This window comes from Oreochromis aureus, linkage group 23 (assembly GCF_013358895.1).
Source record: "Oreochromis aureus strain Israel breed Guangdong linkage group 23, ZZ_aureus, whole genome shotgun sequence".
NCBI classification, from domain to species: domain Eukaryota; kingdom Metazoa; phylum Chordata; class Actinopteri; order Cichliformes; family Cichlidae; genus Oreochromis; species Oreochromis aureus.
Window position 1 is genome coordinate 27,624,397 of NC_052963.1, and position 27,407 is coordinate 27,651,803.

General features: G+C 39.7%; 1 long non-coding RNA gene and 1 gene segment (V, D, J or C); both read left to right on the forward strand.

Annotated features, from left to right (window-relative positions):
* Positions 1 to 6,642: 6,642 nt before the first annotated feature.
* LOC120436009 lies at positions 6,643 to 7,816 on the forward strand. The gene is made up of 3 exons (XR_005610047.1): positions 6,643 to 6,702; positions 6,875 to 7,007; positions 7,315 to 7,816. It is a non-coding gene; the product is annotated as an uncharacterized LOC120436009 (long non-coding RNA).
* Positions 7,817 to 22,017: 14,201 nt separating this feature from the next.
* On the forward strand, positions 22,018 to 27,239 carry LOC120436025. The segment is given in 5 exon segments: positions 22,018 to 22,103; positions 23,181 to 23,264; positions 23,340 to 23,725; positions 24,672 to 25,643; positions 26,970 to 27,239. Coding segments are annotated over 4 exon segments (525 nt in total).
* Positions 27,240 to 27,407: the final 168 nt, after the last annotated feature.

Consider the following 27,407-nt stretch of genomic DNA (forward strand, 5'->3'; position numbering starts at 1 on the left):
CGACTAAAGCAGAAAGAGGAGGTTGATGTGTGAACATCAAAGAACCAAATCATGGAGCTGAAATAGACTAATCAGACCTTACAATATGACCACGACAGGTGACAAGATTATCTCTTTTTCACAGCACCTGTTAGTGGGTAGGATGTATTAAGGAGCAAGTAAACATTTTCTCCTCAAAGTTGGTGTGTTAGAAACAGAAAAACTGGCAAGTGTAAGGATTTGAGCAGGTTTGACAAAATATTGATGGCTAGACGACTCGGTCTAGACAACCCGGCTTCTGCAAAAATGCAGCGTTTGTGGGGTGTTGCTGCGGTGGTCACTATGCATTAAAAGTGGACCAAGGAAGAAACAGTGACCAGTAACTGAGCATCTGTGGGATCTACAGGACAAACACGTGTGATCCATGGAGGTCCTTCCTCACAACTTACAGGACTTCAAGGATCTGTTGCTAACATCTCAGTGCCAGATATCACAGCACATCTTCAGGGGTCGAGTGGAATCCATGCCTCAGGACTGTTTTGGCAGCAAAAGAGGGACCAACACAAAATCAGGCAGAGTCATAATGTTACGTCTGATCGGTGTATGACACTGCTTTACTTCAGCTGCCACATTCAACATCAGACAAGTTTTTCGTACTGGTCTGTGTCACTGTGTGAGGGGACATGATCTTTGGCTCTGGAGTTAAACTGTACGTAACAGGTAAGAACAAATGAATTCATTTTCCTTACAGCGTTCAAAATGACAATTTGTTCAAAGCCAGTTTCTGTTATGTCCGACTTTAAATATGTTTTTATTAAGGAGGGAAGTCATAGCTTATAAATAAAATATTATTCATAAACCTTAAAACACATTTAAGGAAAGTTTAAAAACTACTGACTTAGTATAATCTCAAATATTATAGTAGATGTATTTTTGTAGTTTATGACTTGACATCATACGTAAAATAAGATGATATGCGAAATGTAATTCAGTATTTAATTACATGTAGTGCATTACAGAGCATCTATTGTTTGTCTCCAAGGCTTTAAGTTATGTTAAGTTATATCTTTTCATGGGACAACATTGAAGATATGACACTTTGATACAATATGAAGCAGTCAGTATACAGCTTGTATAACACTTTAAATTTGATGTCTTCTCAAAATAACACAACATAGAGCCATTTTTGCCCAAACCACTGGCAACAAAGGTTGCCTAAGTTAAAATGTCCAAACTTTGCCCAAAGTTTCAAAATTTTGTCTGGCCACCATTATTTTCCAACACTGTCTTAATCGATATCATTCCTTCACTGTAAGAATCAGCAGGCTTTGGTGAACAATCATGGCCAGTGAGCTAAACCATATGCATACATATCTGTGTGCTGTCAAATGTATTAAGTGTATAGTTTAAAGTTATGAGGTTTAGAAATCTCTTATATATGTGATAGCAGTGGCGGTCCTAGCCTGTTTGATGCCCTGGGCGAACACTGCCTCTGCCCCCCCCACACACACACACACACATAAAACATATTAAGGATTGTACATTAACATTAAACTGTTGTCAGAACCACACTGAATTTCACCACAGAAACATACACACACACACACACACACGAAGAGAGAGAGAGTATGCATTTTATGCAAACGGCAACCAAACAGCCATCATAATTTGTCATACAATGAGAACAGGACAAATCAACAACTGACAAGGACTAATTAATATTAAAATCTGTAACATAATGTATTGTTTGGAGTTTAGTCTGTTATTGTTAGTATTTTTACCATTTCTTCTTGGAGGAACTGTAACCCACATAATTTCCTTAGGGATTAATAAAGTATTCTGATTCTGATTGTTTCAGGATGACCTGCCATTATCCAATGACACATCTGCTTACCTGTATCTTTTGCTCGTTTCTCCTCCTCCACTTTTCTCTTTTTTTCTAAACTGAGCACCTGATGACTTTGAACTTTTCTTGTCCATCTTCCACTGGTTTTAATTTGCACCCCAGTATGAACACCCATCCCCCAACCCGAGGATCACCACAACATAACCTAACAGACCTACACCTTAGTTCACAGATTCACTTTGTCTAGGGTTTATTTCTGGGATTTCGCACAACCCAGGATTCAAATCATGAATACATAATGGGGATTTACAACATTATGAATGAAATGTGCTCTATTTGGAAGCAGCCGGCCCCCCTCCCCTTCGACGGGTTGTGTGTGAGACTTTAAATCATCAAACTATAAATTATAAATTTTAAATTGTTATTGATCCCTTTACCCTGAGTCCTAAAGTGTATATTTATTTTCTTACTCTTCTTATATATATTGTTTGTTTACTTGCACTGCTGTAACTGGAGCCTCGTCATCTCTCTATATACTGGACTGTATGTAGCGGAGATGACAATAAAGTTTACTTTGACTTCAGCAGCAATAAGGCGCACCGAGGGCTCTCGCGCTCACTTTTCGGGTATAGAATTTCGAAAAAAAAACATCGGTGCAAATTATAAGTCTGTATCATAATGTCTGGTGTTTTCGAGTTTTTTGGTTTGTTTTTATTTTCTTTTATTTTGCGAGTTGGTTATTAGATGCTGCCAGCCAGAATCCCCCGCCGCCCCGCCCTCTCTTCCCTGTGCCGCAAGCAGCAGGCGCACCTCGCAAACGGAGGGCGCCCTTACTCCCAGCATGGGCGATAGAAAACGGATTTTTTGTTGTTGTTGTTTTTGTTTTTTGTTTTTGTTTTTTTAAATCTGCCAGCAAAAAATGAGCCTAAAGTATGTAATGCAAGGATGTAATCACTTTCAAGAGGGGGAAAGCATAAAGTTTGATTTTAAGTGACAATTAGGAATCACCTAATATGATAAGGAGATTCTGCAGGTCATTAATTAATGTATAAAACCAAAATAGAATGTATTTTTAGTTACACAGGACATAAACACGGAAGCAAGATATATAATTAGGATTATTTATAATAAATATGAATTAATTAGTGCAATTTCTTTAACCATAGAGAATAACTAAATCCTTCAGGACAATGTCACATCAATGCACTGAACTCACTATGTTATCCCTCTAACAGAGCCTCCACATGTTCTCACTGTAATTTCCCCCTCATGAATGAATTTATGCTTGCACTAATCTGAATGTTTGTAGGGAAATCAAATGCATTTTACTGGCAGTACTCAAGCTGACTTACCTTTGTTTGAATGACGACGTATTCACAACGTGGAGGCTTAAAAATAGCCAAATCTTGTACCCAGTCCTTGGTGAATTGGATGTGCGCCTCCAGAGATTTATAATTGCGAAATTGGTTCGCTGTGTATTCGCTGACTCCACAGACAAGGTACGAGAATATATCAGGGTAAGTCTATAGCAGTTCGTCTTCAGGGTTTCTACTCCACAGCCATATTTCACACGGGTCCACATTTCCAATGCACGCTATTTTTTTGCAAGTACCGTCTCTTTGCATCCGGACGCAATCTGTCTCCATAACGTCCTTTTTCTTTTGAGCTGCTTTTAAGTATGGTTCGTAGCAATCTTCCTTCCAACACAGTGTGTTTGTTTTGATTCGTAGCCTGCTAAAATGGTGCCGCGCTTCCACAATGCATTGTGGCGTGACGTCAACTCCAAAGCCCCATTACATTGGTCGTGTCCAAATTCATGGGCTGCATCCTCCTGAGGCCGCATTTGTAGACCGATTACGTCACAGCGACGCGCCGATGGCTGTCCAAATTCGTGGACTCCTCTAAATGCAGCCGACAAATGCGTCCTCCTTTTCCCCGAATTTGAACGATGGGTTGGGTGTGTCCTTCGTGGCCCACCATATCCCAGAATTCATAGCACGGCCCAGCCAAACTCCAGTTTCCGGCAACGGCGGCCGCTACTAAGTTTTAAAATTACTCTTATTAATCTTTCTGGGTCACAAAATACACTTTTAACATATTTTCAGGTGAGAATGTGGGTGTGTATACTTCAAATATCTGCTCGGTTTATCAAGGTATTGCATATTTGCAAAAGTGCTTCAACATTTTCGGAGACGACTGTTACCCACCAGCTCGATAGCTAGCCCGGAGCTCGAGGGTCACTGAAGCCGCCGAGAACGGCACAACTCCCGGCACATCATTTTCAGATCACCGCGCGCTTTCGCTACTCGGGTTAAACATAATATATAAGTCACTTAGATAACCTAAAAATGTTAATGTTTGGCTTTTTTTAGTGTTTTATTTGTTCGTGAGTAAATTGGTTTGGCTGAGATTAAAGTTATTAGATTAGATAAAATAAAACTTTATTAATCCCCTGGGTGGGTTCCTCCTTGGTTTTCACACAGCTGAATAAACGTCAAACAGAAAACTGATTAAACAGAAGTGTGAGATGGTCGAGAATTTACGCCAGTGTCCTGTTACATTTTAGATAGCAAGGAGCAGGCGGCCGAGTTTATTAAAATCCCCGAGACAGCGGTGACGCTAATCTGAAGGCTAGACCGTCCAATTTCACAGCCGTTTACTTCCGGCCTACCCTGACCTTCTGAGGACCCGGCCCACGTAGATCACGAAGGCCGAGTCCTCAGGAGGATGCAGCCCATGAATTTGGACACGACTAATGACAGCAACGCTGGTTATCCAAACAGGCGGGTAGAAAAAGATCACGTGACAAGTAGTAATAATTAGCAAGAGCATCTGGCTGCAGCCACTGGGGAGCACCATATTGTGGCCTCCACACTAACCGGAAACGCGTAACTTCAGTTAAATCGACTTTGACAGCGAAAACTAAATTGTGTTTTTGTTACTATTGATGCTGCTGATAAATAAATTTGGTTCTAAGTGTTTTTTTAACACTCTAGGTTTGTTAAAAAAAATCACCATCCCTTAAGCCAGACCCTTCTCATAATTAGTAACACCCACTTGCGTTTTTACATAGTTTTCAAGGGATTTACAGGTTTACTGCTTTCTCAAGAACATCGGAAGATGTAAGTATTAAGTAGGTTTTTTTTTTTTTTTAGTGCTCCTTAGTATTTTTGGAAGTATAGGGCTAACCGTTTTACTCAGTATAGAGAGTAAAACGGTTTGAAGGTGCATTTTTCTCGTGAAAAATCAAATTTTAAAAATTTTAAATCAGAAAAAAGGGAATAGGTTATAGAAGATGAAGTTATTGAATGTGAAAAGTATAAAAGCAAAGACAGTATTTTGGTCATTTCCATGGTTTATTGTGTGTGTGTGTGTGTGTGTGTGTGTGTGTGTGTGTGTTGCATTGTGTGATACTTGAAAAAAATGTTGAAGTAGCAAACATTTAGAGGTATGTAAAAACTGAAAGAAGCATTTGTGTTTTTTCAGAAGAAAACTGAGAGAGTGGTAAATGCATTATCCCTGGCTTACTGTTTATTAATGTATCTGTAATGTTGATGTGTTTCACTTTGATCATAAATTTTGGTGACAGAATCTTTGTAGAATGATTTGTTCTTTTGTAAAGTGTATTTGTGTATTGTAACATACTTCAAAGCCAGCCAGCTATCCCAAAAAAAAATGAAGTTAAGGAAAAGACAATAGTCAGGTTTTGGAGTTGGACATACTTACATGTGTTGTCATTTTTGTATATTTTTTCTGAAGGCTGATAAGTGTGAAGTTTATATTGAGATCAACATTTTGTAAAGATCGTTTGTATTTTGGGAGAAATACGGTTGTGATTTGTGGGATGTAGTTTTTGAGCAGGATCTTTAGGGTTTTCGAGGTTAATAATTTGTTTGTTGATATCAAAATGCAAAGAGATGACATGAAAGTAACAGGTGTCACTGTGTTATATCAGAACTGGATCCAGCAGAAATGTGTTAACCTGTTAATGTGTTTTTTTTTGTTTGTTTGTTTTCAGAATGGCTTTGATTAAATTAATTGGGAACCGGAATGAGATGCCTTATTTCCAGCCCCCACCATTACATATTCGGGTTTTGAAAATGTGTGATCAGCTCAGGGTGATCACCTGGGATGTGAAAGAGGGAGTGGCTAAACCACTCATTACAAAGTTGGCAGCCATCACTGATGGGGAGATGGTACTAAAAATAACAAAGTTAAATGAATTCTCAAAAGTCCAAGAGGGGGTCACGTATATGATTGGGGGTATGAACTGAGAGGCCCAGCTACTCCTTATGTGATAAATATCACTGCGGACCCAGATTTTCAGAGCACCTGCCCTTACAGTTGCAGAAAATCCTTTTGCAAAAGTGGGGGATCTTCTGCATCCTCCTGCCCCTGTAATGAGTCTGAAGATGAGCTCAACCACAGGGGGGTTATGACAGTACAAGGGGAGGTCGTGGAGGTAAGTCTTTGTCGTTCTATCAGAATTGATATTGGTTTAGGTTTTCAAAGAAATCATTATTGTTGTTATGTATTTACAAGTAAAAATAATATTTTTTGTTGTCCAACATACACTAAATTGTGAGAATATGATCATCACTATTATTTTATCATTTGCATTTCAAGTGTTGCAAGTGTTTTAGAAAATTATTAAATGTATTATGTATCCAAGGATTTTGTACATGGTGTTTGTAGAATTTTCATGAAAACAACAATAACAGAATATAAACAGAGTATTGAAGAAAGAAAGAGCTGTCACAGATGTATACATTCACTGTAAGTGATATTATATGTAATGCACTTTACTATGTTCTGCAGTGAGGAAGATGCTCTCAGGGAAACAAGAAGTTCCCATAAGAAATCTGCAGCTAAAGCAGGTAATGGTGCAACTGAAGTGTGATACCAAAAGCAGTGAAAGTAATGTGTCATGTTTTAGATTGGTGGTAGAGCAGCAGATTGTATTAGATCATGGCTTTGATTTTGGTACTAAGTGGCCTTTTTGTATTACTAATGAACAAATGTTGTGTTGTGTAATTTGTGTGGTTTCAGGATGGTTACACCGTGGAGCGTGGCAGCTATTGAGCAGTGTCATGTGGGAGACCAAATAAAGGTTTCTCATGTAAAGGTGAAACAGTCTACCTATGGAGTAGAGCTGCACACAACATCTTTAACAAAGATTGGGGTATGATGAAGCTATAAGTTTGTATCAACATGTAATGGCAATGTGATGTGAACACAATGTTTACAATTATGGTTTTGAAATGTTGATACATACCAGGTTACTGTAGGTGAAAATATGACAATAGTCTATATATTGTATAATGTTGCACACACACATACGTGTGTGTGAGTGTTTGTGTAAGATAATGTAATGTGTTATGTGTGAGAGGTGGGGATTTAGGGAGAACGTGTGATTACCATATTGTAGTTGTTTTTGGATGAAAAAAGGTAAAGGTTACAATGCTAAGTAGTTTCTTGTGTTTTGACAGACAAAAGAAGAAGACCGACTGAGGTGCCTGTATTGGCATTGCCAGTGCTGACATGTCCAACCAGATGGAGCTACTGTTAGAAAGTGGAGAAACCCTGCATATTGAAACAGATGTGGAGGCCATTTGATAAAGATCTGGAAAAGGCCATGGTTAGTGTTTAGATAAAAGTCAAAGGCAAGCATATTACTGAAATAGAAAACAACAGATTGTCAGTAGTGAAAGAAAAGCATTTGTGATTTGTGTGTGTTGTTAAGTGTTCTGTAAATGTAAATCTACGGTAATGATAGATCACACATTACAAAAAGTTTACAACGGTTTGAAAAAGTTATAGTTTAAACAGGTTTTAAAAGTGTATTGTTTATATGAACAAAATATTAATAAAGAGTTGTAAATACATACAACAGTGTTGTGATTATGAAATGAAACTGAAAAGCATGGTTAATACGACATGTTTTAAGGAACATTTCTACTCCAGGTTGTGTACATATTTACAAATGTCATCTTTAAGGGCTATTAACACAGAAAATTAGGTAAAGTATAGAAAACATTTGTTTACAAGGGCAACAGTTTCCCATCTGTATGGGGAACAGGAGATATTTGTTAGTGGGGGATTGTGTTTTTGACATCATGAGAAAGTCAGAAATGTTTGTGAAAAAAATGGAAAAAAGAAAATTATCATAAGTCAAAATTATGGTCAAAGGTTAGTGTTTTATTTTGTAAATAATAAATAGGCAGTTGCATCCAAAATATGTTATTCTGTATGTTTAAAGAAGGTAAAAAAATGTCTTGTAATATTTGTTGTAGCATGTCTGGTGTTGTAATGCTTGGTTCATAAAATTATGTAAGGGCAAAATGATGAAGGCACAATTTTCTGGAAAATATGATATGAAGAAACCCACATGCAGATTTGGTTCCCACCCCTGAACTTGTGTGCACTCCTAGGGATCGCCCTTACCGTCCTAAATAATTTAAATAAATCTGGAAGCATCACTGTGGACTCTAACCGCCAGTTTATTTATCTGATGCTCGGGTCCAACCCTATATTCCATTTGGAAATTAAATCCCTTAACCAAATGTCCTAATCTAATCTCTTTTCTTGGCTGACGTAACACAACTGACACGCCCCTAACACATCAACTTTAAAATTCACCCCAGCATTAACAACAATAAGCTTTCATCAAATATTCCCCAGACTTTACTTTTTATTTATCACATATTACCCAAAATCACCATGGACATGTCACCCGAAATCTACTTAACAGATTTTATAATTTAGTTTAATTTCACCACTACTGAGCCAATTTAACGGTAACGATCATCAACTCGGCAAACAGATAATTTAGAATTCATCCAATCTGCACAATTTGCTTTTCTTTGAACAGGCTTGTGCTTACCTTTAAATCTTTTTAGACTGGTCTCCTGTTCGCCTCATATCAGATCCCACCTTAAGCCGAATTTGTCCTCTCAGCCGCAAAAGAATCCGGGTCACTGGCACCAATTATTAAATTCCGTTCTTTTGAATTCTTTTGGCGACAGAGAAAGACTGAACTCAGAGTGGTCAAGCTCAAAAAATAATCTTTATTTTACATTTCCGGAAATGGAGGCCTGACCACACGGACACACAAGCTCAGGTCTGAAAGTATTACAAGCTACATCCGTATACGCTTCCTGTTCTCTGCAAAAGCATGCAGTTTCCTGTCAGTACTCTTGGCTCAGATTCTACTCAGAGTTGGCCCTTTTTAGACTGGAAGCAAACTATATTAAAAACAAGTAACAATAAGCACTAAATAAGCACTAACAATATATTAATTTCGTGACATTGACCAAATACTTATTTTGAACCATAATTTGCAAATAAGTTCCTTAAAAATCAGACAATGTGATTTTCTGGATTTTTTTCCCCTCGTTTTGTCTCTCATAGCTGAGGTATACCCATGATGAAAATTAAAGGCCTCTCTCATCTTTTTAAGTGGAAGAACTTGCACAACAGATCTAGTGAGAAGGCAAAACAAGGTAAAAATGCAAAGCAGCAGCACAGAGAAGCAGTAGCGGTTCTGCTGCAAACCTCTGCTTTCAAACCACCCACTCAGGCCCAGACTTCCTGTAATGCACAGTAAAATTAGCATTTACAGTAAAAAGATGATTGTGACAGAAGTAATGCTAAGATGGCAACAAATCAAAGTTACATACCGATAGAAATGAGTCGCCCAATTTGCAAGCAACGTGGCCAATAGGAGGCTTCTGCAGCTACAACCTGTAAACACACCTGTTTACTGGGGATGGGAAGTTCAAAACAAATGTTCCAGGACTGAGTTGAGTTGGTGAAGCACAGATGTTTAAAAACACTGCTCGGAAGCTTGGTTCAAAATACCAGGTCACATGACCACGACTGAACGAGGTTTTCGTGCCCCAGTTTAAACAGGTGGTGTACCTGCTGCTTCCAGACACTGCACCACAGTCATTTGTAATTACTGAATTAGTGTTTCTGATATTACCGCTTCTAATTATTACACACGTGGATTAAAAAAAAACAGTTTTCAGCTCTGACTCCATTTGCTCTGTAGTTTTTTTTCACTTTTAACAAAAAATGTCATTTCCTGCATTAAGTGAGGTCATCCTCACTGTAACCTGTTACTTGCATAGTGTGCAGTCATAAAGAATATTTGTACTGTTAAAAGAAATGTTAGACACATCCATTAAATACAGCTCATCTACTTCTGAACAGTTTCCATGGCAAACAAGTTCATTTCTTTTTGTTTTTTTATTCCCACTGATGCTTCAGCTGAGAATATCTCATAGACAACACAAGCAGCTTCACTATGACCCAAACTCCAGACTCAAAGTAAAAAAAAACATCACGCAGTGTTACAGGACACACAGCATCCACAGCAGTGGGAAGTGAAGTTTCTTCATGGTTCAGAGGTCGTTCACCAGAGGAAGATTTTAAAATGTTCTAGTCAAATCGACTGTTACGATTGATCAGAATGGGATAAACGTTACCTTTTTATAAAGAAGTATTTAAGTCTTTTTTCATTTAAATATATATATATTCTAGCTTTTCTTGCCAGTGTGTAGAACAAACCTGATGACACAGACATCTAGAAAACTTAAAAATCAACCAAACACATTCAAAGTTTGAGGGCTGTGAGGAAGAAACAAACCGACTGAGCTGAAAAAACATCTGTAAACCTGTGTGGTTATTACAGTGAACACAGCAGTCTGTTCTCTGCATGTTTGACTTTTTTCTTGCAATGTTTTAGGATTTCTCTAAAATCATGTGTTAATCATAATTACTGACAGTCTGATGTAATTAGTAGTTTAGTTTGGAGTTTTGTTTGTCTGCGTCATTGTTTCACAGAACAGCGTCTTCAAGTTGTACTGAAGGCGCTGTTCCAAATTGGCGAGCATGTGTCACTGTGGAGATGGTTTCAGTGTCACGGCTGCCTTGGCAGATGTATGGAGTGGAGAGACAGGACCCAAGTGCAGACACTGACAACGAATATAACTGTGAACAAGCTTTTGTTTGTTTAAACAAACAAGATCAGAACGTGGCAAAACTAAACTAAAAACCTAAGCTGGGAGCACCTACAAAAATAATACAAAGGAACAAAAAAAACCCTGGAGCTAGAAACCTGGAACATAAAAACCTGAGACAGGGACCACAGAACACAATGAACATGGGAAATGTCATGGTTGATACACAGACAAACCAGCAAACAAACAGGGGAAGACACAGGGCTTAAATACACTGAGGGATAACGAGGGAATGAGACACAGGAGGAGAGCACAGCTGGGAGTAATCAAACATGAGACCAAGGGGAAGTAAATGGAAAACATTAACAAAGACAACAAACACATGACTGACAGAGGGAACATGGATCACCGGAAGAGCACAGAAACCAAGAGACTATAAATTCTAAATAATAATGAAAGCAAAGACGATTAATAATTCAAAACACAAAACACTGGGTCACCAACCCAGGACCATGACGTTAAGATTGTTTCGAGGCCTCAACACGATTCCAGCACAAATGCTTCAGTGTTTCACGAAACCTCACTTTGCCCATCACTATTGTTTACTACCAAGTAAAATAATTAAACATATGCCACAAAAAAACCCAACAACAACATACAAGCAATCAATGGGAGGCTTCAGAGGACATAATCCACAGGTGATCTGATCCACAGTGACGTCTGCGTGACTTCTACCTGTAACACCTAGTGAAGTCAGGTGTTGCACAAATCCTGCTTGTGCCAAGTGTAAAGTTTGCTGGAGGGATGATTATGGTGTGGGGTTGCTTTTCAGCCGTTTGTTCCCCTTAGCTCCAGTGAAAGGAGCTCTTAATCCTGCAGCATACTGTCAGAGTTTTATTGTTGGATTGTCATTTATGCTTATAAACATATAATCATATATGCTTAGAGATATATAATCAATTGCATATTGATAGAATGTCTCATCCTTAGTAGTCTGCAAAGACTCTGTGTGCATTCCAGAGTGCTCTGGCATACACACACATCCATAGGACATGAGAGAGGTCGTATCTTCTCTTTCTGATTTATAGTATAGGAGGACACCTACTCTGTATCTGTTTAAGTATAAGTGCCTTTTGTTTAGGTGGTCCGCTGGGCTCCTAGTACCAGCTGTGGGGAGTCGTTCGCAGGGTCATATTTTGACCCACATACACACACACACACACACACACCCACGCATACCTACACGTACACACAGACGGTACTCTTTGTTCACATGTATGCCTGGTTGAGATGTCATATGTTAATGAACCTATGTATACTCATGTAACCACAATAAAGAGCAGTGCTACGGGGGAGCTGACTGAGAGTGACTGGGGAATAGGTTTGTGCCAACATAAACCTAGCACATACCAAAACATTTTGGACAATTTCATATTTCATGTTCTTTGTGCGGACAGTGTTGGGATGCCTTCTTTTGGAAAGTCTTCCATTAAGAGATGAACCTGTTATAGCCACAAAGGGTGGGCAGACATTATATTAAATCCTATGGATTAAGAATGGAGTGTTACTTGAGTTCATATGTGTTTGAAGTCAATTGGACGAATAATTTTAGTAATATAATGAAGCTTCTCTGTGATTATTGAAGTGTTAAGATGATACTTAATGCAGTCTTTTCACCAGCAGATGGGGATAAATCACCATCAATCAATCCTCAAACTCCTAAAAGGAGACTATTCTTATTTTTCTTATAATGTAAATAGTGTCTCCACCTTATCTGCAGGATAACAATAATAAAAAAAAACAATAATAAAATTCAGACCAGTTTAAAACCACACAGAAGCTTCAGTGTGGATCAGTAGCAGTCTTATCTGTAATCCGTCAGCTGCTGGAGCTAACGAGAGGTTTGAGGATCTGTTAGAAACCACGTGGTACTTGTATGATTTTATAAGTCATCCTTGTTTGGCCTCAGCTGCATTGGAGCTCTACTTCTCTCCTGGTTCACCAGAGAAACCATCACTGCACACAATGCTTTTCCTCCCAGCTGCTGCTCTGTGCTGTCTGTGTTCAGGTGAGTGATTTTATTCAAACAAGAGCACAACATCAGTACCAAACTGCCATACTAACCTGTCTGTGTCTCCACAGTGATGGTTACTATGGCTGAAGAGCTGATACAGAGTGATTTAACTCTGACCAGGAGACCTGGAGAAAGTGTCTCCTTCAGCTGTGGGGGAACTGACCAGTGCAGCACTGCAGTTGTATACTGGTACCAGAAGAGAGACACCAGAGATTCATTCAGAATGCTTCTTTCTATCAGCACGAAAAATGGTGCAATTACTAAAGTCTACAACCACCCCGAGGAAGAAGATTTCTCAGCTGTAAAGAAACAGGACGGCTGGGAGTTGGAGATAAAGAAAGTTAAAGACGTTCATTCAGCCACCTACTACTGCTGTTGCTCTAAAAGTTCTCACAGTGACAAATGATCCCTGCAGGCTGAACAAAAACCATCAGAGCAAAAGCAAGAAACCACAACCCACATTCACATATGTCACCTCCATCTCAGTCTGAGACACAAGAACAGAGTTACAGAAATTTCAGCATTTAAATCACACAAATTGAAATCTTTATATCAGCAAACAGTGAAATGACAATTTGTAATGAAGGCTGAGAGCTCAGTGGGAAGTTTTCTGGTCTAGTATGTTTGCACTAAATAAAAGTGGTTTACATTCTAATTGCTTATTATCTTAACAGAAAGGAAGAAAAAGAAACTAAGTGTTGATGGTTTTAATGATAAGATTTCAAAGTTACACATTTCAGAAGTCCTGAAATCACCTCAAATTAAATCAATCACCTCTAATAATCCACAGAGAGATCGGCAGAAGAGAGATCACTAATGCAGGAAAGATTATCCATATGTGTGAAGAACACAAAAAGCGGAGCTGAAACATCTTTTACAAACATGTTATTGTGTTGTTATAGTGTGAAGAAATGTTTTCTATGACACTGTAGTTTACACGCATGGCTAAACAAGCAGTTTTCAGACTTTCACACTGATGATTATTCTTCTTCACACCTCAAATTCAGTGGAAAAACTACAAGATGGCATCACTTGTTAATCAGCAGCTGTATGATCTTCAGCTGCAGGGTGGTTTGAGGACCCGTTTGAAATCACGTGAGCCTCGTCACGTGATTTCAAACAGTATCTTATTAATACTTGTTTGGCCTCTGCTCTGTCACAGTGCCACTTCTCTTCAGATTCAGCTGAAGAAACATCACTGCACACAATGTGTTTCCTCCAAGCTGCTGCTCTGTGCTGCCTGAGCTCAGGTGAGTGGTTTTATTCAAACAAGAAGACACCATCTGTAACAAACGTTGACATACTAACCTGTGTGTGTCTCTGCAGCGCTGTTTACCATGGCCACAGAGCTGATACAAAATGATTTGACTCTGACCAGGAGAGCTGGAGAAAGTGTCTCCTTCAGCTGTGGGGGAACTGACCAGTGCAGCACTGCAGCTGTGTACTGGTATCAGAAGAAAGACAGTGACAAAATCAGAGTGATTATTGGTATTAACAGACGCACTGGTGCGATCACTTCAGACTACAACCACCCTCAGCAGAATGATTTCTCTGCTGTGGTAAAACAGAAAAGCTGGGTGTTGGAGCTAAAAACAGTTAACGTCATTCATTCAGCCATCTACTACTGCTCCTGTTCTCAGAGTTCCCACAGTGTGAAATCATCCCTGCAGGTTGAGCAAAAACCATCAGAGGAAAAGCAAGAAACCACAGCTCCATCTCAGTCTGAGAGACAAGAGTTAGAGAAATTTTCAGTATTTAAATCAGACAAATGAAAATGTTCATAACATCAAAGGGTAAAATAAGTACTTGTAATCAAGGTTGAGAGCTTACTGGGAGTACAATACAATACAATACAATTTTATTGATATAGCACATTTAAAAACAAGGTGTATGCCAAAGTGCTTCACAGAAACCAAATAAGAGCAGTAATAAATACAAGTAAATAAAATAATAAAATAAGTACAAATGGAATATACTAACAGGTGGGAGACATAACTAACCAATGATACCAGGCATAGCAGGCACGAGCCGAGAGGCTGAAGGTTAAAACATAAAAACATTAATAAAAGCAAAAGAGATAAGTTACAGTACAGTTAAAATGCAGGGTTTAGGAGGCAGGGAAGACAAGGCTAAAAAAAATATGTTTTTAATCGAGATTTGTCTGTGAAGGTTCTCAGTCATCCAGGTCATCGTAGTCAAAGGAGTTTGCAAAGAAAAGCGTCTGGACTTCTTTAAGTTGCTTGAAGACGTTTCACCTCTCATCCGAGAAGCTTCTTCAGTTCTAAGGTCAAATGGCCGAGAGTCCCAGATTTAAACCCAGTGGGAGTATCCCCCCAAAGAGGGACAAAGGACCCCCTGGTGATCCTCTAATCACATGCGCCAAGGTGTGAAAGTGGGTGTGGGACCTAATCAGCCAGGGTTTCCGGTGAGCTCATTGTGAAACCTGGCCCCACCCTATCATGTGATTTCCTGAGGTCAGATGGCCCAGGATGTGAGTGGGCGTTAAGGCGTCTGGGGAGGGAACTCAAAACTGGATTATAGATGGCAGACAGTTGGTGTCGTAAATAGAGATGGCACGATACCACTTTTTTATGTCCGATACCGATACCGATATCATAAATTTGGATATCTGCCGATACCGATATGAATCCGATATAGTGTGTTTTTCAATCAATAAAACTGTTTTTTAATATATTGCTGCATTTTGTATAAGTTCATACTCAAGTTTAAATAAACAACAACACTAAAGCTATTCTGTTATACCTGTATGTAAAAAATACACTGCGCCCAAAATATTTCATAGTTCAGCAACACTGATCAATCTAATAAACTTAATCCTCCCTATTCTGGTATTTTAAAGAGTACTTAGGAGAAATATTAAGCAACCTAACTAATAGGGTTGCAAACTCCCAGCAAAAAAAAAAATAGGGAACCACCCACCCTCCACCTCATGATGCTTAATCGATGTAATCAACTTTAATTTGATGCAGGGTGAAAAAAATGCTCAGAAATAAATTATTTTTCAAGAATAATTAAATAGATTCAACATCTTTCTTCAACAGAATTGCAGAATTCACAGATGGTACTTTCCCAAAGGAAAAAGTACTATAGCTTACTAGGGTATATTAGACTTAATAGTTACTATATACAGTAATGGACTTCTGTACATTTTACATCAGATTAAAACTTTGGGTGTAAGTTTCAGATAATTATTTATTAAAAGCTAGAGATTTTAAATGAGAATAAGAAAGAAAAGTATGTATTTGTGCCCCCTTTTCCCTGTTCATGCCCTATCGGCCCCCCTGGCTACACTTTGCTAGATCCGCCCCTGCACAGTTACCAGCCGTCAGCTGCGTAGAAAAGGATCCTGGTGTAGAAAGTAATATTAAATCAATTCTAACAACAGCTTATCAAGCTTAAACGTGCTGCTGTTGTTCCGCCGCTGGTTTCTTCTTTCTGGTGCAAAGTGGGCCAAAAACAAAGAAGAGAGACGGACTTGCGACAGAAAAGCGATCAGCTGATCATTAAGCAGTTTCATGAAGTAGCGGCAGGAGAGGGAGAGAGAGAAGAGGCAGTCGCTCCATATATCGGTTGTTAAGCTTAACATGGGAATGCTTTACAAACATTCAGAGATGAACTTACACACTTGCTTTACTTCTCTCTGGGATAACTTCCTCAGAGATGAAATGCTGGTTTGGTAGCGAGGCTACAAATACACACAGCCGCTCTATCACGTGAGCACACTGCTCCGACGTGCTACGGTTATGAACAAAGTTACGCCGTGTCGCAAGTTTTGTGAGGTGCTTTTTTGATATTTAATGGATCGGATTACATTTTTTATTTCTCGCCGATATCCGATCCAGTAATTTAGGTCAGTATCGGACCAATACCGATACCTAATATCGGATCGGTCCATCTCTAGTCGTAAACCACCGCCTCTGTTCAAAGATGGTCGCTCACAGTGGACATAGATGGCCTCTTTCACTCCTCTTTCAAACCATCTGTCCTCTCTGTCCAATATGTGAACATCGGCATCCTCGAAAGAGTGACCTTTATCCTTAAGATGCAGGTGGACTGCTGAGTCTTGTCCTGTGGAGGTGGCTCTTCTATGTTGTGCCATGCGCTAGCCACTTCACAAGCGCATGGTACAACATAGAAGAGCCACCTCCACAGGACAAGACTCAGCAGTCCATCTGCAGTCCATCTGCATCTTAAGGATAAAGGTCACTCTTTCGAGGATGCCAATGTTCACATTTTGGACAGAGAGGACAGATGGTTTGAAAGAGGAGTGAAAGAAGCCATCTATGTCCACTGTGAGCGACTCATCTTTGAACAGAGGCGGTGGTTTACGACACCAACTGTCTGCCATCTATAATCCAGTTTTGAGTTCCCTCCCCAGACGCCTTAACGCCCACTCACATCCTGGGCCATCTGACCTCAGGAAATCACATGATAGGGTGGGGCCAGGTTTCACAATGAGCTCACCCGAAACCCTGGCTGATTAGGTCCCACACCCGCTTTCACACCTTGGCGCATGTGATTAGAGGATCACCAGGGGGTCCTTTGTCCCTCCTTGGGGGGATACTCCCACTGGGTTTAAATCTGGGACTCTCGGCCATTTGACCTTAGAACTGAAGAAGCTTCTCGGATGAGAGGTGAAACGTCTTCAAGCAACTCAAAGAAGTCCAGACGCTTTTCTTTGCAAACTCCTTTGACTTAATCGAGATTTAAAAGATTGAATAGAATCAGACGCGCGGATAGCTTGAGGAAGATTATTCCAGAGGTAGGGTGCAACAGAGGCGAATGTGCGGTCACCTGTGGTCTTAAGGCGGGATCTAGGTCGCACCAGGAGCATTTGACCTGCTGATCTAAGCACTCTCCTAGGGGTATAAAAAGCTGAGGAAATCCTTAAGATAGCTGGGCGCGGTGTTATTTATGATTTTAAAAGTGAGCAATAAGATTTTAAAATCAATGCGATATTTAATGGGGAGCCAGTGCAGGTCGGAGAGAACTGGAGTAATAGACTTAAACCTACCAGTTCCAGTTAAGAGACACGCAGCAGTGTTTTGAAAGAGCTGCAGTTTGTGAATAAGGGCAGAATGGAGACCAGTATAAAGGGAATTACAGTAATCTAATCTTGATGTAACAAAGGCATGGATAAGTTTTTCCAGGTCCTTACGTGGTATGTAGGGCATGGCCTTAGAGATTAGACGTAATTGATAGAAACCAGATTTAACTACAGAGGACACGTGTTTGTCCAGCTTGAAGGAACTGTCCAAGACAAAACCCGAGTTCCTCGCAGTATCAGAAAGGGAGTTAGCAAAGGGCCCAAATATACCAGTTAGTTCAGCCCAAGAGATGGGAGTATCAAAGATTACAATTTCTGTCTTCTTATCATTTAAAATAAGGAAATTGCTCAGTAGCCAGTTTTTAACTTCACTCATACAATCAAAGAAGTGTTGCAACGACGACGTGACATCCTCAGCCAGTTCAAAATAGATTTGAATGTCATCCGCGTAAAAATGAAAGGAAATATTGTATTTATCAAAGATTCGGCCCAAGGGTAACAAGTATAAAGAGAACAGCAAAGGACCCAGCACAGACCCTTGGGGGACACCAGAGGTCACAGGGGCAATGGAGGAGGAGTAGGTAGCCATCCCGACAGAAAAGGACCTTTCTGATAGATAGGATTTAAACCAGCAAAGGGCACTGCCCGTGATGTCCACCAGATGCTCAAGCCTCATTAAAAGGACATTATGGTCCACCAAATCAAAAGCAGAGGACAAATCAAGCAAAACTAAGACCACAGGGCACCCTGAGTCAGCAATTGAGAGAAGGTCATGAAAGACTCTCAGTAATGCAGTTTCCGTGCTGTGGCGTGGCTTAAACCCTGACTGAAATTTTTCCCCGATATTATTTGCATCCAAATAAGTTTGGAATTGGGAGTGAACAATCTTCTCTAGGACTTTAGACAGAAATTGGAGTTTGGAAATAGGTCTAAAGTTAGCGAGATCATTCTGATCGAGGCAGCTCTTTTTGAGTATAGGTTGCACTACAGCGTGTTTAAAGGCAGCCGGAACATAGCCCAGTAACAATGACAGGTTCATTAGAGATAAAATACAAGGCCCGATAATATTAAACCCATCTTTAATAATGCGAGATGGAAGGATGTCATGAGCAGCGTTTGAGTTTTTCAGGTGATCAATTATACCCCTGAGAGTGGGGAGTGAAACTGGATAAAACTGATTGAGGTTAGTGGAGCATCGCAAAGCTGGTGTCTGACTCATCACAGGGGGTGTGAGACTCTTAGAGATAAGATTCTGCCTGTAAAATGATTTAAAAATTCTTCACAAAGTGCTAAGGAAGCCAGTCTAGGCGTTACAGGACAGGGATTAATCAATGAGTTAAAGGTTTTAAATAAAAAATGTGGATTGTGACTGTTATCCGTAATGACAGCCGACAGGAAACCTGCCTTAGCCAACCTAACCGATTTCTGGAATTCCAGGCGGGTCCTGCGAAGGATGTCAACAGACACCTGGTGCTTATCTTTTTTCCACCGTCTTTCAGCTTGGCAGCAAATGCGTCGTAAAGCACATAAAGAGTCATTTAACCATGGTTGAGGGCAGCTTCTAAGCTGTTTTACCTTTATAGGGGCCACAACGTCCATTAAAGAAGAGCATGTAGAGAGGGAGGAGTTAGCAAAATTATCAACTGGAGAGGGTGTAGAATGATCAATGTCAGGAAGAACAGATTTGGAGAAAGCAGCCAAAAATTCAGCCACAGTCACAGGATTGATTATGTGCACAAGATGTCGAGGACCCTCAAAGTCCTGGACCATTTTGTATAACTCAGCATCAAAAATGACTGGGAAATGGTCAGAGATTCCGATGTTGCTGATGTCCCTGATACAAATGTCCAGTCCATAAGAAAAAATCAAATCAAGGGTATGACCTTTGAAGTGGGTAGGTGCATTAACCCACTGGATGAGATTAAAAGAGTCAGCTAAGGCTAAAAAATCCTTGGCAAACACATCATCTTTACAACAAATGTGAATGTTAAAATCGCCAGTGATAAGAACACGATCATAATTTAAATAAAGAGATGCTAAAAGGTCAGCAAAATCGTTAATGAAAGTCTTATTATACTTCAGGGGACGGTAAATCACAACACAGAGAGTCGGGGGGGGGGGGACCAGCAAGTTCCAGCAGTTGAGCTTCGACGCTAGGGAACATAGCGGAGGGCAGGTGTCGTACTCAGAATTTATTCCTAAAGACCATTGCCAGTCCTCCCCCCCTGCCGGAAGGGTCTCGGTGAGCTAAAAAAGGCACAATTCGGAGGAAGAAGCTCTGAAAAAGGAAAAGACTCACCGGGACGAATCCAAGTTTCCGTCATGAATAATAAATCCAAACCTGTAGCAGTAAAAAGATCACTCACAATAAATGACTTATTCGTCAGCGGTCTAACATTTAATAGCACCATCCGAGTCAAAGACGCCGAATGAAAGTTGGAAGGAGCCCATTAGGAGCCCTAATCCAACACCGGGCCAGCGAATAAACCACTGGGTTGGCAGGGCAGGCCTGCGACTCAACATGGCGAATCCATCGATGCCTGAACAACCTAAGGGTAAACTGCTCCCATAAGGTCGAGGGAAGGCAGAAAGCATCCATATCGACGTCGAAGCCAGCCACAAAATGTGCCTTTAGGTAAGCCTTAATGCGGACACGGACACCGCTCTGCTTGCCCCGTTTCCTGTAGCGTCTCCTGCGCGAAGGAGGCAGGGGTCGGCGGTATGTTCCTGAGAGGTGATCCGTCCGCGGCAGAGTGGTATCTCCTATATTCCCCCACGGGTCCGATCCATGAAAGTACGACCCGTAAGTATAGGGTGGCCGCAGACTTAGGAGAGTATGCCAGTCATAGGTAATCAATGCAGAGCCACCTGAATAGTATGTAAGCAGAAGGTTAAGAAGCAGCAGAGAGCAGTGAAGACGGCCTGCCGGACACACTGGCGCCATCATCGCAAAAGATGTGAGGAGGACTACAAAGTACTGGGAGTACAGGGGTAAGGTTCACACGTATTACTTCCATGTTAGTCTGAGAGAAAAACACAAGGCTAAAGAAATTTTCAGGATTTAGATCTCCACAAATCAAAGTCAAAAGCTTATTATCTTAAAAAAAAGGGAAAAAAGAAAATATGGAACAATTGTTTTGGTGGTTGGTTTGTTATTTCTAGAGCCTCACTGATATATTGGTTGATTTGACAATATATCAGTATCAGCATTTAGAGTGATCAGTAAATGAACAATTAAAAAAAGATTAGACAAGAGAAACACCTTTCAATATGTCACAGTGACACTATGACAATGTCATGAATATTGATGTTTCACAGCTGGTCCACCAGGGGGCACTCTGCAACCTCCCTGTTTGCTCTAAGTTCGATGGAACAACCAGAACAAACGGTTTATGCAAGTAAAGTTGGGCAGAGCACAAACGTGTAATCCACAATCTGTTGTGACAATTAAGAAGGATTAAGGATAGATAAATATCTAAATACGAAAAAGGATCAAAGAAATATCTTCATGTTTTATGTGAAAAACATAACTGTTTTTCAAATACTGGCGTCAGTTACATACTTTAGTGTAAATGTTAAAACCTTTTATCAGTGTCTTAGAAAGTATGATACTATGAAGAATATTGATCTCCAAACACTGAAGTCTGAAGTTTTGTTCACGCAGTTGGATCATCAAACACAAGAATTAGAAGTATGAGCAATGGAAACTGAACCAATGAACTGAAAGGGAAAATCCATCCATCTTCCACTTATGTGATTTAGGTTGACGGAGAAAAAGGAAATATTTCAAAGCTAAAATCTGAGATCAGGATCTTTGTGGAACTCCAATTCATTGCATCTCTAAAATAGCAGAATAGGCCACACAGTTTTATGTCCTCTCAGAAACTATGAATTAAAGACGATAGGTTAGAACAGCAAATAAATGCCTCTACAGGAAAACATTTAAATGTTCCTTTAAACTATAGGACGGTTTCAGCTGTCAGTCAGCACCACCCTTACAAGTGGAGGTTGGAGGATCTGTTAGAAACCACGTGGTACTTGTAAGATCTTATAACTTGCCATTGTTCTGCATCAGCCTAACAGAACACCACTTCTCTCTAGGTTCAGGAGAGAAACCATCACTGCACACGATGCTTTTCCTCCCAGCTGCTGCTCTGTGCTGTCTGTGTTCAGGTGAGTGATTTTATTCAAACAAGAGTCCACCATCTGTAACAAACACTGCCATACTAACCTGTCTGTGTCTCTATCCCAGTGATTACTGTGGCTGAAGAGCTGATACAGAATGATTTAACTCTGACCAGGAGAGCTGGAGAAAGTGTCTCCTTCAGCTGTGGGGGAACTGACCAGTGCAGCAGTAACACTGTGTACTGGTACCAGAAGAAAGACACAAGAGAATTATTCAGAATGCTTCTTTCTATTGACATAAGCAGTGGTGCAATAAAACGAGGCTATAACCACCCTCAGTAGAACGATTTCTCAGCAGTGAATAACCAGGGCAGCTGGGCTTTGGAGCTAAAAACAGTTAAAGACGTTCATTCAGCCATCTACTACTGCTCTTGTTACAAAAGTACTCACAGTGTGAAATCATCCCTGCAGGCTGAACAAAAACCATCAGAGGAAAAGCAAAAAACCACAGCTCCATCTCAGTCTGAGAGACAACAGTTAGAGAAAATTTCAGTTCATATCATCAAAGGGTAAAATACATACTTGTAATGAAGGTTGACAGCTAACTGGGAGTACTGGGAGTACACAATAAAGGTGGTTAAAGAAAGAAAAAATGTCACAGACCAGTTGTATGGGAGGTTTTTCCTTCTGAATGTTAAAAGTTGATATGTATCATATCATGGATTTGTATGTTGATGATACTATTGTTTCCACACATGGTCGAAAATATTTCAGACTACATCAAGTCCATTTATGTTCCTCAGTCTGTGTCTGTGGGAACAAATATTTTTAGTTTTGAAGTCATAGTTTTAAGACATTTTGTTGACTGACTTCATAGAAAGTGAAGAAAAGATACGACTGAAATAATAAATAAATTCCACTCTATATTTGAAGCTTAATGTTTTGCAATCCTCAGTCTCAGTGGAAAACTGCAACACACGCCTCAGCTGTCACTCAGCAGCAGCACTGACAGCTGCAGCAGTTAATGGGAGGTTTTAGGAGTTGTTAGAAACACGTGGTCCTCGTCTGATCATATAAATTGTCCTTGTTTGGCCTCGTTTCTATCAAAGCATCACTTCTCCTGAGATTCACCAGAGGAAACGTCACTGAACACAACGGTTCACACAATGCTTTTCCTCCCAGCTGCTGCTCTGTGTTGTCTGTGTTTAGGTGAGTTTCAACCCAACAAAAACTACATGTAAGAAACACCATCAAACTGACATTTTTCTCTCTGTGTCTTTGCAGCGCTGGTTACCATGGCCGCAGAGCTGATGCAGAAAGATTTAACTTTGACTGCGACACCTGGCAAAAAAGTCTCCTTCAGCTGTGGAACTGCCCAGTGCAGTGGCAGCTATGTGCACTGGTACCAGAAGAAAGACGATGATAAGTTCAGAGTGATTCTTGATATTAACATACGCACTGGTGAAGTCGACAGTGACTACAACCATGCTCAGAAAAAAGATTTCTCAGCTGTGAAAAACGAGAACAGCTGTGAGTTGGAGATAAATGCAGTTAGCCTCGTTCATTCAGCCATCTACTACTGCTGCTGTGCTCAAAGCTCTCACAGTGACAAAAGATCCCTGCAGACTGAACAAAAACCATCAAAGGAACAGCAGCAGACCACAGACCAGGTTCACACACACACTGACACAGGCATCACCTTTAAAACCATAACAACTAGTTTGTATTCTATTTATATAAGAAGTAAAAATAATCAAGACCAAAATAAATTCAATAAGAGCCAAAAGATGACAAAATTGGGAGTAACAGATAAAACTGCCATGTGTTCACATTCAGGTCAAAAACAGCAGACTGTAAAATTCCACAGATATTAGCTTCTTCTGACAAACATCAAACAGAAGTGTCTATATTTTTGGGGGGAAGCAATATTCCTCTACGAGAACAGCTGGTGATCAGCAACTGAGGGAAAACCAAAACACCACAAACAGTGATCACAGCTCCAGAAACCACAAAGCATATGGTTTTGAAAAAAAAAATGAATGAAAAACAACAGTTTGAATCCAGGATTCTCAAAGTATAGCCAACTGGCCAAACACACCCTTTAGTAACATTATAGTTGTGACTGTCATCCTCACGAATGTCAGCCAACGCTAAAAGTTACATCACATCCGTGAGTGCAAGCTGTGCTTTGGTGTTTTTTTGGTGTCTTTGATTGTCCAACTCTTATTTCTGTAACCTTGCACATCTGCACAGAGCATACAGGTTGGTTTCTTTTCCTTTACAGTCATTGCTGTCATGTGCTGGTTCCTCCATGAGGACTCATCATAATAATCATGCTTAGATTTGCAGGCAGTTAAACTACAAAACATGCAGCAAGTTTCTATTTTGTCTGTGGAGTTAATTTTTTTTTTTTTTTTGTCTCTACCGTGTTTATAATCTTGAACAAACAGAAGAAACCGTTTAGCTGGACAGATATTTGTTCTTAGAAGCCAGAGGACGACCAAAGTGCATACTGATATTGTAACACTTGTTGGCTGTTGCTAGGTCCCAAAACACACTCAGCTGGGTCGGCTGGTGCAGTTAAAGTGACTTATTTGCACAGTTTTATCTTTGCAGACCGTTCATTGATTCCAGACAATCGCTGTCAGCTGTGTCCACCAGGCTCTCCTGACACTGCCCCTGAACTCCTGTGCAGCTGAGCCACAGACTACACGCCCACCACAGCAAATGAATCCTGTTACAGTGCTACTCCATCAAAACATTGTTGAGAAGTTTAATTCTGAATGAAGCTGCCAACCTGCTGTTTGGACAAGAAGAAACTTGTGAAACAAAGGTCAGCTCAGGTAGCTCATCATCTGGAGGCAGAAGTTATGCAGAATATTCAGCTTCATGCAGTTTTTACAACATTAATTCATCTCGACTAAACCAAATCATGGAGCTGAAATACACTAATCAGACCTTACAATATGACCACGACAGGTGACAAGATTATCTCTTCATCACAGCACCTGTTAGTGGGTAGGATATATTAAGGAGCAAGTAAACATTTTCTCCTCAAAGTTGGTGTGTTAGAAGCAGAAAAACTGGGCGAGTGGAAGTATTTGAGTGAGTTTGACAAAATGGTGATGGCTAAGTGACTCTAAGACTCCAGACAACCGGGCTTTTTCAAAAATGCAGCGTTTGTGGAGTGTTGCTTCGGTGGTCACTATGCATTAAAAGTGGACCAAGGAAGAAACAGTGGTGAACCAGTAACTGAGCATCTGTGGGATCTACAGGACAAACACGTGTGATCCATGGAGGTCCTTCCTCACAACTTACAGGACTTCAAGGATCTGTTGCTAACATCTCAGTGCCAGATATCACAGCACATCTTCAGGGGTCGAGTGGAATCCATGCCTCAGGACTGTTTTGGCAGCAAAAGAGGGACCAACACAAAATCAGGCAGAGTCATAATGTTACGTCTGATCGGTGTATGACACTGCTTTACCTCAGCTGTCACATTCAACATCAGACAGGTTTTTGTACTGGTCTGTGTCACTGTGTGAGGGGACAGGATCTTTGGCTCTGGAGTTAAACTGTACGTAACAGGTAAGAACAAATGAATTCATTTTCCTTACAGCGTTCAAAATGACAATTTGTTCAAAGCCAGTTTCTGTTATGCCCGACTTTAAATGTGTTTTTATTAAGGTCGAAAAAAAATGTGAATCTCACTGAATATGTGAGGTATTCATTGTTTTTTTTAATCGTGAAAAGTCCTAAAAGTCTGATGTGAGCAGGGTTACAACTAATCCTTATCTAACAAATTTCAACACCTTTTTATTTATTTTATTTTTATATTTGTTTGTAAGCTCAAAAAGACAACAGATTCACTGGGATTTGTAAAACAAAATCATTCAAATTAAACATTGTGGACATATTTGCAGTAAGTCATAAGTTTATAAATAAAATGTTATTCATATTTGAGCCTTAAGACACATTTAAGGAAAGTTAAAAAAAAACTACTGACTTAACATAATCTAGAATATTGTAGTGGATGTCATTTGGAAATTTAAATTTAAATTAAATGTAGTGCATTATACAGAATTGATTGTGTTTGCCTCCAACGCTTTAAGTTATGTTTCACATATCGAAAAAATTGCTATTTTTCAACTATACATGAAAAAATTACGTCTCATGGGAACGAATGTGAACATAATGTTCTGAAGTTACTGATCTTTGATCATTTTAATGCCATTAAACGTCATAAAAATATTTAGTTATATTAATCACAATATAGATAAAAAAACATCCCATGTACAAATATTTCTCATAAATGTTTTCAGATGAAATTACTGTAATACTTACATACTAACCTTAATTATATATTTTAAGAGATTAAGAGATCCCAAATATAAAATCATAATGAAAACAAAGATACAATTAAATTCTGACATATTATAAAAACCGATATACAAATATTCACATCGTATATATGAAATCTTATTTGCAACAGTTTTAGAATAATTACAAACTATATGGTTCAAATATAAACAGAAACCATAATGTATAAAGCACATTATGGTTTATATCAATACTGTAGCAATAATATGTGAAGGATGTGATTTATTTTTACATCTATAGATGTGTTACATTGTATTGTTATAATTTTAAATTGTGATAAAAGAGACGTAAAGGACAAAGGAGTTAATTGTATTAAATATTGTGTGTTAATGAAATCAGTTTAACTTTGATAAATATAATTCTGCCTTTAATATATGCTATTATATTGTATATTATAACAATAAATCATCTGAATATTATTAAGTGTTTAAGATGAGCCATTACACGGCCGACAGGCACTGATGGGTAGTTTGGTGATAATGAAGCCTGTCAGGTCACACTGAGTGAAATTCTGTGTCTGCTGTCAAACTTCAGATATGCCGGTAGCGAAGCCCTCGGTGACAGTGTACCAAGCAGCATCCAGTGATCATCTGGAGGAGAAGAGATCCCTGCTGTGTGTGGCCTCACAAATGGTTCCTCCTGTGGTCCAGATCACCTGGAAAAGGCAGGAACAGGACGGATCTTCGCTGGCATTGACCCCTGGTGGCACAGAACAGCTGGACGTCATAGAGTCCGATTACACTGCCAGCATCTTGTTGATCCATCAGCGAGACGAGAACTCACATACATATGACTGTTCTGTCACACACACGAGGGGGGACGGTGGAGGCGACAAATAGAGGAAGGTAATGAAAGTTTGTTGCCTTTTCAGCATGAAATTGGCTACGCAGCTACTCAAATGTGACTTTTCTGTTTCAGGAGTTTCTCAAAGTCCACCAAAAGAACTTCCACCAGATACACTTTCCACCAATC